This window comes from Callithrix jacchus, chromosome 6 (assembly GCF_049354715.1).
Source record: "Callithrix jacchus isolate 240 chromosome 6, calJac240_pri, whole genome shotgun sequence".
NCBI lineage: Eukaryota > Metazoa > Chordata > Mammalia > Primates > Cebidae > Callithrix > Callithrix jacchus.
Genome location: NC_133507.1, coordinates 127,134,898 through 127,150,992, shown reverse-complemented (window position 1 = coordinate 127,150,992; position 16,095 = coordinate 127,134,898). Strand labels below are relative to the sequence as shown.

The following is a 16,095-nucleotide window of genomic DNA, read 5'->3' as shown; positions in this document are numbered from 1 at the left end:
TTAAGGAAAACACTGACTTTGGATACACTTAGCAGGATGTTCTCAAGGTTTGCAATAGACTATTTTGTGAACATTGAAGGTTTCAGTCCTGGTTCTTGCAGGGATCTACCCAGAGCTGGTTTTTTTTTTTGCTATGCCAGCTTTCATGAAGGTTTTGCTTTCATTGAGGCAGTCTTGCCATTCTGCCCCTTCATTATCAATCCACACACTGCTGGGGTTACTCAATCAATCATGATTTCCAGAAAAAAACGGTAAAGAAAGCTTCTTACTGCTAACGTTTTTTCTGCAAAGCCAGGGATGTTTTCCTACCTTCCTTAAAGAAGGTCCTCTATCCTTTTCTTTTCCACTTGAAATTATTCCTTGACTGTTGGCTTTCTCTTAGCCAAGCTGCTCCTGATCTTTAACTATCTATCATGGTCCAGAGCCCAAGAAGTTCTGTCTCTGGATTTGCAGTGTCTGTGCCCCTGCCAAGCCACAGCAACCTCTTTCTGAAGGCAGTTCAATCTAATAGCAATTCAGTGCATTATTTGCTGCCATCGGTCCCACCTGATCTTTTGAACTCAGAGAGCTGCTTTTCAATTCAGTCACCACTTGCCCACTGTCAAAAATCAAGCCCATCATAAGTAAGTTCACTCATCAATTATTTCCTCTGATTTTTCTGCAACAATCCGCCCACCATACCCACCCACACTTCACTTAATCTTCTTGTGTGCACACCCACAGTGAATCACAGCTCTGGTCTCCCACTCTGATAGAATTTCTTCAATGGCCCAATCAAAACCACCCCAATGAGGCGTTCACAATTTTACCACTTAAATTTGAAGGAATAGCCAACCACCATATGTAAAATCTGAATATTTCATAACATTAGAATTCTTGACTTACTCCCACTTGAACTTGTTTCTTTTGAGATGGAGTTTTGCTCTTGTTGACCAGGCTGGAGTGCAATGGCATGATCCTGGCTCACCACAACCTCCACCTTCTGGGTTCAAGCGATTCTCCTGCCTCAGCCTCCCAAGTATCTGGGATTACAGGCATGCCATGCTTGGATTATTTTGTATTTTCAGTAGAGATGGGTTTTCTCCATGTTGGTCAGGCTGGTCTTGAACTCCCGACCTCAGGTGATCCACCTGCCTCAGCCTCCCAAAGTGCTGGGATTACAGGCGTGAGCCACTGTACCTAGCCTTGAGCTTGTTTTTAAGCCTAGAGTAAAGGTTCTGTTCCCTCATCTCATCAATGAGTAAGCTAGGCAGTCAAAACTTTGTTCAATATCAGCTTCGCTTGTTTTCTATCACTTTCATGATATAAAGTTATTGAAGTAATATTATAATCAGACTTCACACGGCCAGTCCATGAATAAAAGAGCACAGAGTGAGGGGGAACACACACTGGAGGGTTCTGAAGCTGACCTGGCCTAGTACCCTTTATCTAGTCTTCTTTGTCTCATTCCTGACAGTCATAATAATCACTGCAACAATCACAATGATTATTATTATTGGCCTTACTTAGCATTAATATTTACTTACAGTGTGCTTTTTGGTTAACAATAGTTCCTGCACTATCTAATGTCATGATACTTGCTTACTTTACTGTAGTTATCCAGTGAGGTAGAATGAAGCAGCTATAAAGATACCAGCCGCTGAACACTTGCATCAAGGGATCCCAGAGAAGACACATCCCCCCATTACTTGCCTCTAGGTTCATGCCAACACCAAGGAACTAAAGCATCAGCAAGGGCCCCTGGAGGTTGCTCTCATGTTAATGCCCAAAGCACTGGAGGAGCATGGTCCAATATAACATCCTGTGATGCCCTGTAGACAGGGACATGCCCTGTGTATGCACTGACCAATACAGTGTAGTGACTGTGCCCTTGGAAGGTAGCTGGTGGGACAGCAGTACTCAAGTTTTGGCTGTAATCATTTAAATTAATTTAAATTGCCACACGTGGCTCTTGGCTACCAAATTCAATGCTGCGGCTTTAGATACCTGCCCACCCTATGATCTCCAGGAGTTTTGCCTCGGTTCTTAAAGGCTGTCCTCTGATCATTTTCAAAACTCTGTCTATGAGCAAAGCACCTGAGAATATCTGCAGGAAAATGCCATCTCCTGCTAAGGGGGGCACTTGCTATGTCATTGTCGCTGCAGAGGAAAGGCAAAGCGGCCTCTGAGAGAACATTAAGTGTTCCTCTGCAGCTACCAGGGATCACTGAATTTGGAACAGGGTCCCCAGGGGCTGGTGTGAACACACTCCAGGCAGCTAAGCCACAAGCAAAGAGCTAAAAACAGAAATTCTGCGTGGCTTGAAAGACTATCTTGAAAAACAAAAACAGTAGAATGAAACCAGTGGGTGTCTTGTCAGCCTTAGGCAACCACTGGCCAAAAAGAACAGAACTAATTGCTTACTTAAAAGGAAAAGGAAAAAAAAAAAAAGAAAGAAAGAAAAAAATGTGAGAAAACAACGAAATGAGAAAACATCCAAGGAATGTAAGTAGTTTCCAGGGCCCCGCTACTCACATGGCCCATGTCGGGCACTTCGACTCGGCTAGCTGCTCTCCTGCCCACCTTTCCCTTCACCCCGATGCCCCCCGTACTTGATGGAGACACCTCCTTTCTTAAATTTCATTACTTCTGTCTGCCTGTCTCATAAGGAGATAAAGCATATGGCACACGCTCGTGAAGAGTAGGACAGTCCCCTCTGTGGATGGCAGTGTGGCACAGAACAGGCTTTTAGGGCTGACTCCGCGGGCGCCAGCCGCTCCGAACCCATTAGCGGTTGCTCTGCCCCCGACCAAGCCAGCTGCTTCCCTTCTCCCCAAACCCCTCAGGGCCTTCCCCCACCTTTTTTTCCTAAGGAGAAGAAAGGACCACCCTGAACAGAAAGGGCTTTCTCTCCTCTTTTGCTTAAAGCCCAGTATAGAGCTTTGTAAGGAGAAGGAAAATGGGAAATACAGAGAACGGTCCATAAAATCATCAGAGGAGAGAAGGAAGGGGTCTGGGGACAATATTATGATTTTGTTTCCTGGAGGCAGGTTACAAGTGCCACTTTCCAAAACTTCAGGGATTCTTCTGGAATAGGAAAATAATTATTTTCCCTTTCAATATCTTAAGGGAGAAACAACATTAGATTTAACGGTTCCTTATGGCCCTAATTTTCTCTCTGTCCCCATCCATTCAGCCAAAGGTTGGACTTCTGCCCGCTTTGTGAGCTTGCTCTGAAAAGCCCTCCCAAACCACAGGGTATAATGAATCAACTGGAAGGAGGACAAAGACTAGAATTCCCAACCAGTAGCAAGGGTCAACCGTAGGGGCTTTCAGGTGAAGGCCAGAACTGGATGAGGGGGAGGTGTTGGTGAACGGGTGAAGAAACAGAGGTCCAGGCCAGGTCAAAAGGAGGTCACTTCACTCCCCTAGAACTGTGACTCAGTAATTGGTGGCCTTGTGGCCTGGGTAAGGCTGCCCTCAGACACTCCCAGAGAAAATATGCTTAGAAGAGTACAAGGGAGGAGGCCAGAATCATTAGAATGAACCTGAGGACAGACACTGAATAAGAGCCACCCAAGCTCCCCAGCCGGCAGAGGGCCCAGGCTATATATCCTTTCATTCAAAGTGCCTCTGCTGAGTTACATACCACACATGCGCATGCACACACACACACACACACACACCACACTCATGTACACACACATTAACACTAGAAATGCACACCTACACAGACCCCACAAACCTTCTTTACATTCGGATAAAACATGGGGGTTGGGAACAACCATGAGTTAATTGGATGCAGTCTCAAAGGAGTGGAAATGAAATGAAAAATCCAGGCTGGGTTATAAAAATAAGTATTTTTTCCCAACGTGCAGGAGGCTCATTATATTAATTAAACATTATTGCAGTGAACAGAGAAGGGAGGGTGATGAAGGCTGGACTGGGGTAAGTGTTCTCTTCTGTTGCCTGAGGCCACGGTGATCTTCAGATATTAATCTCTCTGAGCACTCAAATGCTGAAGAGATAAACACTTGAAATATGAAAATGTTTTTCTCCAGATCAGGCACTGTGACCCTCCAGGGAAGCAAGTGTGGGCTGTGTCAGGAGGCCAGCTCCAAGTGCCCTCCTAGCGTCTGTCCTACTACCGCCCCTGGGAAGAGGGGACATGCCAGTGCTTGGGGTGAGAAGCAGTTCTAAGGAAGCCTGCAGAAGGGAAGACCCCTTCCCCTTTGTATTTTCTAGCTTTTTCCCATTGTACCCTGGAAAACTCATCTACTTAATTTCCAGAATTCACCCCTCTCTTCTCCAATGCTTATAGAGGTCTCAGGTCCAGGCCAGAGGTACAGAATTCAAAGTCACTGAGTGCTGTGCTGGAGCCGAGGTATACCAGCCTGTGACAGCTGCTTGTCAAATGTTTTGCAAGCCAGTTGTTAAATGTATTCATTAGTAAAAATTACATGAAGTTATAATTCAATAAATTGTATTAAAAAATAAAGGTAACAAATCCTCTAAACCCAACACTTCCCAGCTATCTTAGTACATTTTATCAGTATCTATACTTCTGGGGTTATTTCTGTCTACTGTATTTGCATGATGGGAGAAAAAAACTATATAATGCCCTATCACTGACTTCTCAACTCCGTCTCCAATGATGTTGTGTTGGTCGCTTAAGTTGAACCATGGTGAGAGTATTTACACCACTGAAAGTGACAAACATTAAAAAGCAGGTTTTTTTTTTTTTTTTTTAATCTCTAAAAAGCCTTTTCAACATTTACCACCATACTGCTGTCAAAGCCCCTAACAGTGGAGATAGCAGACAACTCTTGCTTCTACCTGTTTGGAAGGGCTAGAGGCAACCCCTTCTTGTCAGCAGTGCCAGGAAAGCCTTCTGAAATCTGGCTTTTTGAAACTAAAAGGGTGGGCTTAACAATGTATCTAGGACTTTCAGCAATACTCTTCTAGAAGCCAAGTGCCAGGCAGCTCTGCTAGATACCCATGGGCATGGCAGCATTCTGTGCCCTCAACTTGACTTGCTATAGAAGCAATGGCACCCTAAGAGATGTATGAGTCAGGTTCAAGGGCAGTGGTCTCCCAATGAGCCATTTTAGGAACAGTATCCAGCTTGAAGTTGACAAGGAGCTCTGTGATAGTGGCAGTGAGTGCTGGCTATGGGAACAAGAGGACATTGACTCGCTCCATCTCCTAGGGCCTCCCAATTGCCCCTTCTTTCTTTGTCTTCTTTTTTCTATCTTGGCTTCCCCCTGTCCCTCCCAGCTTCCAGGCTGTGCTGGAGAGGCTGGAAACCACCAACTGGCTATTCTGTGAGGTGACGTCTTGAGCAAAGACTGTGGTGGTTTGTGGGCAAAGAACAGAGGATTTCTCTGCGGTGGGAAGTTATGAGGCTTATGAGGGAATCTGGGGTTGAAGAATGTGGAACAGGCTAGCCTTAACTCTTTCATCTCTTCACTCATGGCTGGCTTACCTGGAAACGTCCGGTCGTTCGGGCTGGAGCTGCTGGCCCAGGTGGTCCGGAGCCACTTGGCATGGTCATACATCCAACCACAGGGCTCCTCGGGGAAATCAAAGTTGCAGTTGAATCCCGAAGGGAGCTGCAAATCTTTGTCTAAAAGGGGAAGAAAATAACCCAAAGGAAGGCAAATGAAATGGTTTCAGAGAACAGCCACAGTGGTGCTATTTAAATGGCTGGCAAGGCCTGAGTGGAGAGCAGAGAAAGAAGTGGCTTCCTTTGCCTATTCATTGAACTCATCTTGGCGATCGCTGGCTTTCGGGTCAGGCTTTGGTCTCATCCTTCCCAGGCATGAAAGCCAAGTCTGCCAGTGGTTCCCATAGTAAGCAATTATAAATGAGGCCACCAAATGGCTTCAGGCTCTAATCAGCCTCTTCTGTCCACCTCGGAGAGCAGACAAATGTGAAAATTGCTGTTCCCTAAATGCCAGAGAAGAATGTCTCCCCAGTGCCTTGGTGGAAGGCTGGCTCCCAAGAAAAAGTATTATCTCATCTCCTGCCAACCTGGCTCTCAGAGGAGATGGGGCGGCCCATTAGCATCCAGAGAGACTGAAATGCCTGGGAGGTTCTGCCCAGTGAGGAGAAAGTGACCTCAGAAACAAGGAAGGCTTGTTTGCTATGCTTCACCTCTTTGTGATCCGTCTCTATTTCTGGAGACTGGGACAGTTCAGCATCTCCATGGGGAGGTATGCCCGGTGGGAAGTTTGGCATGTTAAGAGCAAATCGAAGGGGCCAGACCAGCCAGCCGCTCAGCTCAGTGCTGACCAGGAGGAAAAATAATTTCACATCCTGCTGAATCCCTGGAGGCTGCGACCCCAGGGAGGTGGCGAATACTTTCCCCATGAGAATCTAAGAACTAATGACACAATGGTGTCCTGTCTGCTTTGGTGGTTCACCTGCCTAAGCCTGAAGACAGAACTAAGGGAGTTTCTTTTGAGGTTCCACCCAGCTCCAAAAATCCAGTATGAACTCATGCCAAATATGTGACTAAGTGGAGGTGGTGTGGAGGTGGGGAAAGAGGAAATGGGAACCCAAATTTGGATGTTTGTCGGCAGTGGCTGCGGAGACAGCGGAAAAATGCTGGCCAATGCTGGTAGCAGGGAGGAAGTGGGGTCTCTGCCCTTCTCACTTCCCTTCCCAGGGTTCTTAGAGAGGAATTTCCCTGGGGAAGGCTCAGAATGCAGGTTAGGAAGTCTAAAGGGAGCCACAGACTGGTAGAAACAAATTACTCGCCACAGGGGTGAGGAGGGCTCACCTCTTGGGGGGCAGGGCACTGCTGGTGTCAGAGGGAGGAGGAAGATTGCCACCAGGCCCTGTGAATGCCTCCCCTTTCCAGGACAGGATATTTAATGTTTGCCTACCCTTGGCCAAAGTCAGCTTGAGTTGAGAAGAAACACATGGAATCTATTACAGAAGCATCAACCTGTGGCTTGGAAAAGCCAGGCCTCAGCCCTTACCATCCCCTTCTCCCGACAATTTCTGAATTTCTACTTTTCCCTTCAAAAATATGAAGTAATTCAATATAGCATAATTCCTCTGTAATGTTTACATGCATACTCTATCTCAGGAACCAAAGTCTACAAAAAAAAAAAATCTTTTGCAAAAAGAGAAGGGAGGAACTATCAAAGAAACCTCAAATGAAACAAACCACTGTAAACGGGAAAATCATATTAAAAATAAACTTCTGAAATTCTGCAGCAGAATCTTTAATTTTTCCTTTGATTGTTGTTTAGACAGAACCTCCACTCCAGGTTCCCCAACAAGCTAACTCTGCAAATCCAGTGCTGTATCTTAACTCCCCATGCATTCTACTTTTGGCTCTCAAAACTATCTGAAGCATGTCTTGGAAGATTCTCCAACTCTCCTTCTTCTCTCCATAAAACAAAAACAAGTTCATTAAAATGTCAGAATTCTGTATTCAACTAACCCTGACCAACAGCATCCCCCACCCACACAATAATACAAAGCACAGTCCCAAATGCATATGAATTAAATTATTGCTTTTTCATTCACATAACTTCAGCATTTACTTCTGGCTTTTCTCCCATTCTTCTTTGCAGCCATTTTCTGGAGTCATCCACTCCATCAGCGCAGTTTCTCTTCCTGTCAAATGGCTGTGCTTGCGGGTTCTGGAGATTCTGCCATCTACCTACCTCTTTATGTCTCCATCACTTCTCTAGTCTCTTTGCCAATCTTCCCTCATTTTATTTAATGAACATTTAGTAATGAGCACTAATTTACTGTAAGTTGAGGCTATCAAGCTTAACATTCTAGCCAAAATGCCAGGTGTTCCAAAATTTGTGGTTTATTAGAAATGTCCTCTTACTTGGTGACCTTAGCAGTATGATTTAAAATGTGACTTACTTTTGGGTTCTGCCAATTACTGTTTTTATCTAACTTGGATATGCTCCAAAGATAAATGAAAGGAATGTGGATTTCCCATGTGATGAGAACCATCCAGAAATACGGAGCCTCTGAGTTTGGAGGGAATGGCTGAAGATGCCTTTTTACATTTCTGCCTTTGTCTCTCGTGTGCACTCCAGTTACAGAGGATACAATGCGCTTTTTTTTTTTTACTTATTTATTTCTTTTCTTTGTCTTCTTTTTTTGTGTGTGTAAGTGATGCTGCTAAATGCACTGTCTCATAGAATCATCACTGTTATACTTTCTCAAATTAGTGGCGGCAAAAGACACAGGGAAACACAATTAAGTCACAGCTAACTACTGAATGAACCCAACTATTGTGCTCCATGGACCAAATCACCCCGATGACCGCCATGTCTTCACTCGGCTGTAGCACACAGACACAGCTGCACAGGAAAAACTATCAGAGCTGTGAATTCTAAGGATGAGAATGGTTTTCCTTTGTCAGACAAGCAAAATAGTGAGGCCTCAACAAATGGGACTTCTTAAAGGAGGAGGAGTTCTCTTTGGGGCATCCTTGTCTCACCTGGGTCTGGGTTCACACCAGTAGGGCTGTACTGGTTGTTACACTATCCGAATGCTTCTACATTAGTTGTAGAGCCACTGTCCCAAACGCCTGAGTGTCCCCACCTCTTTACCCCTTCCCTGAGATCCCCTGGATCTCTGACCCAGGGGACTCCTAGGTCCCTGCCCAGCCACAGGCCAGCTCCCACTCTGACTAGTCTGCACCCATGCTGTCTGGATGCAAGATGTGCTTACCGTCCTCAAAGCTGCAGTTCTCCCCACAATCCGTGGCCTCCTCCTCGATGGGATAGGGTGTGGTTGTCTCTTCGCTCTTTGCAGTGGGTCCCAGTGTCTCTACTGTGGGCTTGGAGTCTGTGTAAGGGCAAAGGAAGAGAAGAGAATGCTGCAGCAGCCTGTGTTGCAACCCAGCAGGAGGAAGATGCCAAAAATGAAGTGTGGGCTTTTAGAGAAGGCAAAGAAGAGGCGCACATGTGCACGAAGCTCTGCAGTCACATCTGTGTGCTGTCAGTGAGGTCGGGGCATCGCCCGAGTAGAATGAGAATGGTCCTGGGTTGCAGAACCGGCAGTGACAGAGGTAGGGACACAAACACACGTTCTTTACTCCACGGCAGAGGCCCGGAAGCTAGCACAAACGGCCACGTGAGACAATAATGGAGGTGGGTGACAGGCAACGCTGACTCCAAGGAAGGACCAAAGCATACTCTGGTTCATGTTTGCACAAAACTGGATGGATGGGGCTATGGATTTAAAGGGTTCAGACTCTACATGGTGAAAGTGATTTGGGACTATACCTTTAGGTCAGGGTGGCAAATTCAAATGTTTCCTGGATCCAAACACCTCCTGTAAGTGAGGAGAGCAGACACAGGCGGTGGGGGCAGGGGAGGGTTGGAGAGAGAGGAAGTGGTGACAGCTGGGATCATGCATGCCTGGTTTAAAGGAGGCCTCCATGACTGGCTCCAGCATATTGGTGCCTGGAGGGGAGGTGGGCCAGTGTGGCCACGCCAGGTCTTCCAAATATTTCCTCCTTTCCTTCCCCCGACTAGCAGGCAAAAATCCCTATGTGAAATCTCCAGACTCTAAAAGTTGGCAACTTATTAAAAATGTTGTACTAAGAAGCATGCCATGAACCCTGGCTAGGCCAAACCTGGCTGCAGGCAGTGGGCTCTGACCTCAGCTCTAGGTGATTCATTCACCTATTCATTTGCTTATTTGCTCATGCCCTTCATTCATTCAGCAACTATGGAGGGAGTGAATGGAGCTATGAGTCAGGCCCTGGGTGGGGTGAAAGGGGTTCTAGAAACCTGTGCTCAAGTCCACATGTTTTGGGGTGGTGTCTTCATCCCAGAGCTGTCCTTCCACAAGATGACGGTGCCTTGTCCCTCTCATTTCTATAGATGCTCCTTTGCACTATTGTATGTGGTTAGGTACCTTTGTCAGGCACCCTTCAGGTTACCATTTAATAAAAGCAGGAACTGGAGGAAATTGCTAAATACACTGAATAGCTTTTTCACGGTCGACTTCCCACCTTTCTGCTATTAAATACTATGCACATAACCTTTTCTACTTCCCGTTGCCATGTCTGCCTCTTGCTCACAGTAAATAGCAAATAACCTCGAAGCGTTATTTGTAAGTTCAAATTTGTCACTGTGTCATAGAAAATCAATTGTAAAGCTAACTACAGGGTGGGAAGGCAAAGCATAATTATTTGAAACACAAACAAACCAACGGACAGGTGAAGCAGCCCTGTGGAATTATGTAGCTGCAGCAGCTCAGCCCAGCCCATTACTTTCCCTGTTATCCTTCGGGACAGGGATGAAGAAGTGAACCCAGGATGAGTGGGAGAAACAGATGGAAATTTGAAAAGCAAACATAGCCACGTGACCTACAGAGAACAGTTTCCGGAAATGTTAGGTAGCAAAATGGGTCAGCTGATTGGTGTAGAGAATGTTAAGCCCAGGGGCCAGTGAGGCACCAGAGGGCAGGGCGTGTAAATGAAAGTGGAGGTACGGCGGGTACGTAGGCCTCGGTGTTTATTCTGTTTGTACTGTGTTTGTACTGGGCGCTCCGAGGTAACTGCCCATCAGACAGCAGCGCTGCCCCTGAAATTGAAACCAGATGTCAGAGACTTCAAAGGAAAGGAGGCTGGGCAGAGGGTAACGCTCCTCAACTCTGATCTTCTGAGGAATGGCCAGGCAGAGCTTTGAAATGAGAAACCTGTGGGTGATGCTGACCATCACCGGTGTAATTTGGGGCAGGTTAGGGTTGGGGATCGGTAAGGAAAAGAGGTCATTAGCAACTGTCCCGCTGGACAGACTGGGAGGGTGCGGCATCGAAGGGCAAAGGATGGGGAAAGAATGAGGTGGCGTTCAACCAGCTAAGTGGCCTCTGGCAAGTGGCTTCCACTCTCTGGGGAGCAGATTCCACTCTCCTTGTCTATGAAAGAGGAATTGGCCCAGGTCTGTGATATTTTCCAAACCACGCATCACTCATCATTGGGTTGTAGAATCCATTAAAGAGGTCGTGATCAGCATTTAAACATACCGACTATAATATTTTGGAGTACACTTCCATGGTTAAGATGACCATTGCTTTGGGAAGCTTTTGTTTCAGTTACATGTGCTTATCATAACAGGTTTGCTGGGTGCCAGGCAGTAGTCTAAGCACTTCATATCCATTCATTCATTGAATCCTCATAATGACCCTAGGGCAGGTGCAGATAGACTGCTGTCATCTCTAGTTTTCAGCTGAGATAACCAAGACGCTGAGAGACTAACTTTTCCGAGGTTATGCAGCCAGCAAATGGCAGGGGCAGGGCTTGAACTTGGCAATCTGTCTCCAGAGTCCAAGCACTTACCAATATACTGTACCCGCATGCACAACTGTGTGTGAGTGTTTATAGGTGAAGCAGGTTGCGAAGGAAATTTATTTTAAATTGTGTATCATGGGCAGAAATGTGTGAAAGCCACTGGCTTAGATGCTCCTGGATCCCCCACAGCACTGAGCCCGATTCCAGTGCAGCTATAAATGAAGCCAGCTTGTAGTGTGGGGGGGCAGGGGGGAGGTTTTCCACACCTGCGAGAGGACAGGTGACACACATTTAGCAGGCTGCAGGGAACTTTGGCCTCCTCCCCAGGTAATGGGGAGTAAAGTGTCTTCCTATGAAGATGGGTTCGCTGGGGCTGCCTTCAATTCAAAAGTGAGGAGGCTAATTTGGGCCAATTTCCCAGCCCATGGGCCTCAACGGGGCTTCTCTGCGCTGCCGTAGCCAGCATACAGGCTGCATTTTTCTCCCTGCAAGCCAAAAGGACTTCTTCGACATGCCCTTATTAATCCTTCATGCCATTCTGCCAGCTGAGCCCATGACAGGTACGGCACAGATAGGAAAACAGAGATACCTGGGGCCCTGGTGGAGGAGGGCAGGGTAGCTCAGGCTGGCGGCTGCTCTGGCGGGCCCTGAGCCCCAGTGGCTCCCACGAACTCCTTTTGGCAGGCGTGAGTGAGCACCGAGTAAGATCTGGTGCCAGCTCTGCTGAGGGAGGAGGGCCGGCGCCCAGAGGAAAGGAAGGTAGGGCCTGACTCAGAAGGGCAGGGCCCTCCCTTGGAAACCAGGAAGGGTGGGCACCCTCAGTGAGCCTCACCCTCATTTGGGAGGATGAGAGGTGTTCCCCGAGGCTTGGGCCACCTGGCAGGAATGAGCAGGGCCCTGAGAAGGAGTCCTGCCTGCATCAGCTCCCTGCAACAGGGTCCCTCCTGAGCAAATAAATGCCTTTTACAGATGTGGCTCTGAAATGAAAATGAAGTCTCTTAGCCACTGACATCTGGAGTCCAGATTCAGACATAAACCGATTACTTTATTATCATGAGGTTTTTTTTTCTTCCCTAAATCAACAGCCACAGCCCTCTGGCCTGAAGAGCCAGGGTCTAATTGAATTTGGGTGGGTGGTGTGTGGTTATGATCTGTTTTTGAGAGACTCGAGTTGGAGAACTGAAATGAGCCTTTAAAAAAGACAAAGTGCATCCCTTGAGAAACTGTCCTGAGTCCAGAGGCTGCCGTACCCGTGGTCTGAGGCAGGAGAACATGACAGGGGTCTGCAGGTTTCCACCTCCAGGATGGCTGCCCTCTCCACACCCCTACCAGGGCCTCATGGGATGCCAGGGTCAGAGGACCATGTGGGTGAGATGCAATGAGAAGGAAGTGTAGTCTCACCTGTCCAGTCACAGCCCAGCACCTCCAGCCGCATCCCGATCCCTGCCGGCGACCACCGCTCCGGGTATACCCGCACATACTGCGCTGGGATGGGGTCGAACCTTCGGATGTCAGGGGTGTCATAGTGCATGTTCCCTTCGAACAGCTGCAGGGAGAGAGGCCACTCAGCCCTTCTGGTGTGGGACCCACTCCCTATCACCTTCCTCCCTTTCCTTCCCCTTCTCTCTGCCCCGTGCCTCCAGCCAGGAAGGCAGCTTCCTGTGTGATTCCTGGTCACTGGGACATTCCAATCCACAGAGGCTTCATTTTCAGACCAAGGGTTTTATTCATCTGGCAGATGGTTAGGCACCCAGAACAATGGGAAATAAGGAGTAAACAAAGGTGGCAATTTCCAGGTTGTGTCTTTTACCTGGTGACTGAAATGGAGTATCTGGGGAAGAATTTGGCTCCAAATGCATTATCAGCTGACCTTAGCTAGAGAGAGGGGGATGCAGTGTGGGCAATCTTTGAACTGCTCCAAATTTCTGGTCTACTGAGAGAGGATCTCTTCTTTTTCTAATGTGCAAAAGCCTCGATTGAGGTGACCCAAGTTGACTGATAGTTCCTAACTCACTGAGTACCTGACGGGAAAATGATCCCTTTCTTTTCTAGGCCAGTGACACTGCCTTCTGGTCACACATCGATAGTCTTAGACTGTTTCCCAAACCTTTGTTTAGGGAATGCACTCCTGTCAAAAGAAACCTCACATGGAGTCTCAGTACATAAAACTGATGACGCGGGGAACAGGGGCTGCTTTGGTGGAGCTGGATGGAGGACCAGCCTAGAGTACACTTGCAGACACTCAGCTGGGGGAAGGACAGGAGTAGGGCGGCCAGGCCCCTGCAGCTGATTAGCCCCCAGGAATCCTGTAGGACCACTCCAGTTTTCAGGATGCCCTGGGTCCACAATTCTGAACAGGAAGCACTGTCTCAGATAGGGCTGTCTCTGACAATAGCAAAGATCAACTCCTTTCCCAAGGAGAACCAGGCTCAGCTCTCCCTGGGGAAGCCTGTGGTCCAACTTGTGCTCCTTTAATGCAAGGTTCCAGTGACTGAGCCCTGAGCCTTTCCAAGCCTCTGGAATTGAGAACTGGGAGTTTACCTCGGCATCACAAAATCTCCAACCCAACTCTCGCCTCTGTATTCAGAATGGAAACATTTGCTTAGCAAAGGTGGCCCAGAGACATGCAACACACCTTTCTTTGTCAGGAACCTATTCTTTTAAGAAAAACAAGGGGTAACTAGAATAAGAATCAGAGAGCCTGGCCCGCCAGGAGGCAGTGGCATGATGCCTCCTCCCCTTTTGGGACTCTTTGTGTCTATGTTGAAGGCTGGTCTTCACTCTGGTAGCATGGGGGTAAGCTGTACTAGCCTGAACTTCTGGCTTGGGGTGAGTTTCTCTTGCTTCTCTCTTGCCTTGGTTTGAGAGGCAGGAAAGATCTAAGCAGTCAAAACTAGGAGAACACAAAAGAATGCAGCAACATTCAGAAAAACATCGTTATTTTTGGAAGTAAACCTCTAGTTTCTATAGCTTGGCCTCCAAAAACCACATCCCCTTTAGATGTCTGGCCAATTTCAAGGAAACTTGAGCTGAAAGAGTGTGTAAAGAGTGCTGAACTTTATAAAAAGGCAGTGTTCAGTGGTGGTTAGGAGTCAGACTTCTGATTTCTGAATAGGCTCTACCACAGGTGAATTGTGTGACCCTGGGCATGATGACAAGCATCAGTTTATCATCTTTAAAATGGGAGTGACAAAAAGATCTACATTGCACAGATGTTGTGAAGATTAAAAAAAGGGGTCAGGCCAGGCGTGGTGGCTCATGCCTACAATCCCAGCACTTTGGGAGGCCGAGGCAGGTGGATCACTTAAGGTCAGGAGTTCGAGACCAGCCTGACCAATATGGTTGAACCCCATCTCTGCTAAAAATACAAAAATTAGCTGGGTGTGGTGGCATAGTCTGTAATCCCAGCTACTCAGGAGGCTGAGGCAGGAGAATTGCTTGAACCTAGAAGGCGGATGTTGCAGTGAACTGAGATCATGCCACTGCACCCCAGCCTGGGTGACAGAGCGAGACTCCATCTCAAAAACAAACAAACAAATAAACAAACAAGAGTCCAAATAAGGTATTTAGCATAGTGTCTGGCACAAAGTAATCTCCCAACTGGTATTTGTTTTATTGGATTTCAGGAGTTGGATGATAACTGTTTAGATGAGACATCAGCATTCTCAACTCCCTGCACCCCGCTTAGCTGAGGGTAAGGTTACAGAGGCCTCCAAGAACAGCCTACCTTTGGCTGCTGGGTCCTGGGGTCCTGAACGTATTCCCAGTCCTTGCTGTTTAGGCTGTAGGAGACTTTGAACTTGCGTACAAACGCCCTGGATTCTCCTGCGGTGATGCTGTCTCCTCCGCGGGCTCCCTGGATGATGACACCTTTCACCGTCTTGGGTGTTCCCAGATCTACCTGAAGCCACTCTTCACCCGGCTGGGCCTGAGGGACTCGAGGGAACCAGCCCGACCGGCTGCTGACCAGGCGGGCTGCACTGGGGCTCCAGAGGTAGTCGTGGATGGAAGAGGCAGAGATCTGGGAGTCTGCAATGAGGCCTGAGAGCATCCCCAGCATGTTGGAGCAGGGGGCATCTGTAGAAAGGAAAGGAAGATACCAGAGGTCATGGCTGACACCTGCTAACCAGGGAATACCCCCCATAAGGAGGAAGCTGCAAAAGAGCCCAACCATCAAGTACTAAGTCAGCACTGATTTCTTTGCATGGTGAATGTGTATAGCACTGTGGTTACAAGCCTGGACTTGCAGCTAGACAGCTTTGTTCATGTTCACGCTGCCACTTACTAGTCAGATGACCTTGGGCAAATTATTTAATTGCTCTTTGCCTTAGTTCACTTAGATCTAACGGGGAGCTAATAGAGGTGCCTACCTCTTGGGGGCTGTTGCAAGGATTCTGTTAGTTACTATCTAATAGCTCACAGGACAGTGCCTGGCATATTTAAGTATCCAATGGCCATTAACTGTGCTTACAGCTCTAACCAAGGACTCTCAGAATGTATGTCTGCACATCCCTGTTGGTGACACTCGTCCCCACTGACCCTCTTAGGGACAGCGAGCACAGGGGAACTCAGCTAAACATTGAACTATTTCCTAGTGATCTTCTGCCAAGTAGAAGGAAACCTTCCTGGCATCAGTGTCAGCTCTTTACTTCCATATGTGTTATCACTGCTCTTTCCTGACTTGGATCCTTCCCACATGCTGCTCCCATAACCCAAAATGCTTTTCCCTTCCGTCATCCCCAGACTAACATTCACTTACCCCCAAGCTCAAGCGTCATCTCCACAGAAAGGCTGTACCCAAATTTTCAATCCACGCTAAATTGGTTTCACTT

General features: G+C 47.5%; 1 protein-coding gene across 4 annotated transcripts in view; it reads right to left on the bottom strand.

Moving 5' to 3' along the window:
- NRP2 (neuropilin 2) overlaps positions 1-16,095 on the bottom strand; it is a 116,503-nt gene that overhangs the window by 39,428 nt on the left and 60,980 nt on the right. For all 4 annotated transcript variants that reach the window (XM_054257817.2, XM_008999276.6, XM_054257818.2 and 1 more), the window contains 4 exons: positions 14,991-15,340; positions 12,665-12,809; positions 8,692-8,808; positions 5,465-5,605 (listed from right to left, as the gene is read on the bottom strand). In XM_054257817.2, the coding sequence (XP_054113792.1) occupies positions 5,465-5,605; positions 8,692-8,808; positions 12,665-12,809; positions 14,991-15,340 (753 nt within the window). The remainder of the gene's footprint in view (positions 1-5,464; positions 5,606-8,691; positions 8,809-12,664; positions 12,810-14,990; positions 15,341-16,095) is intronic.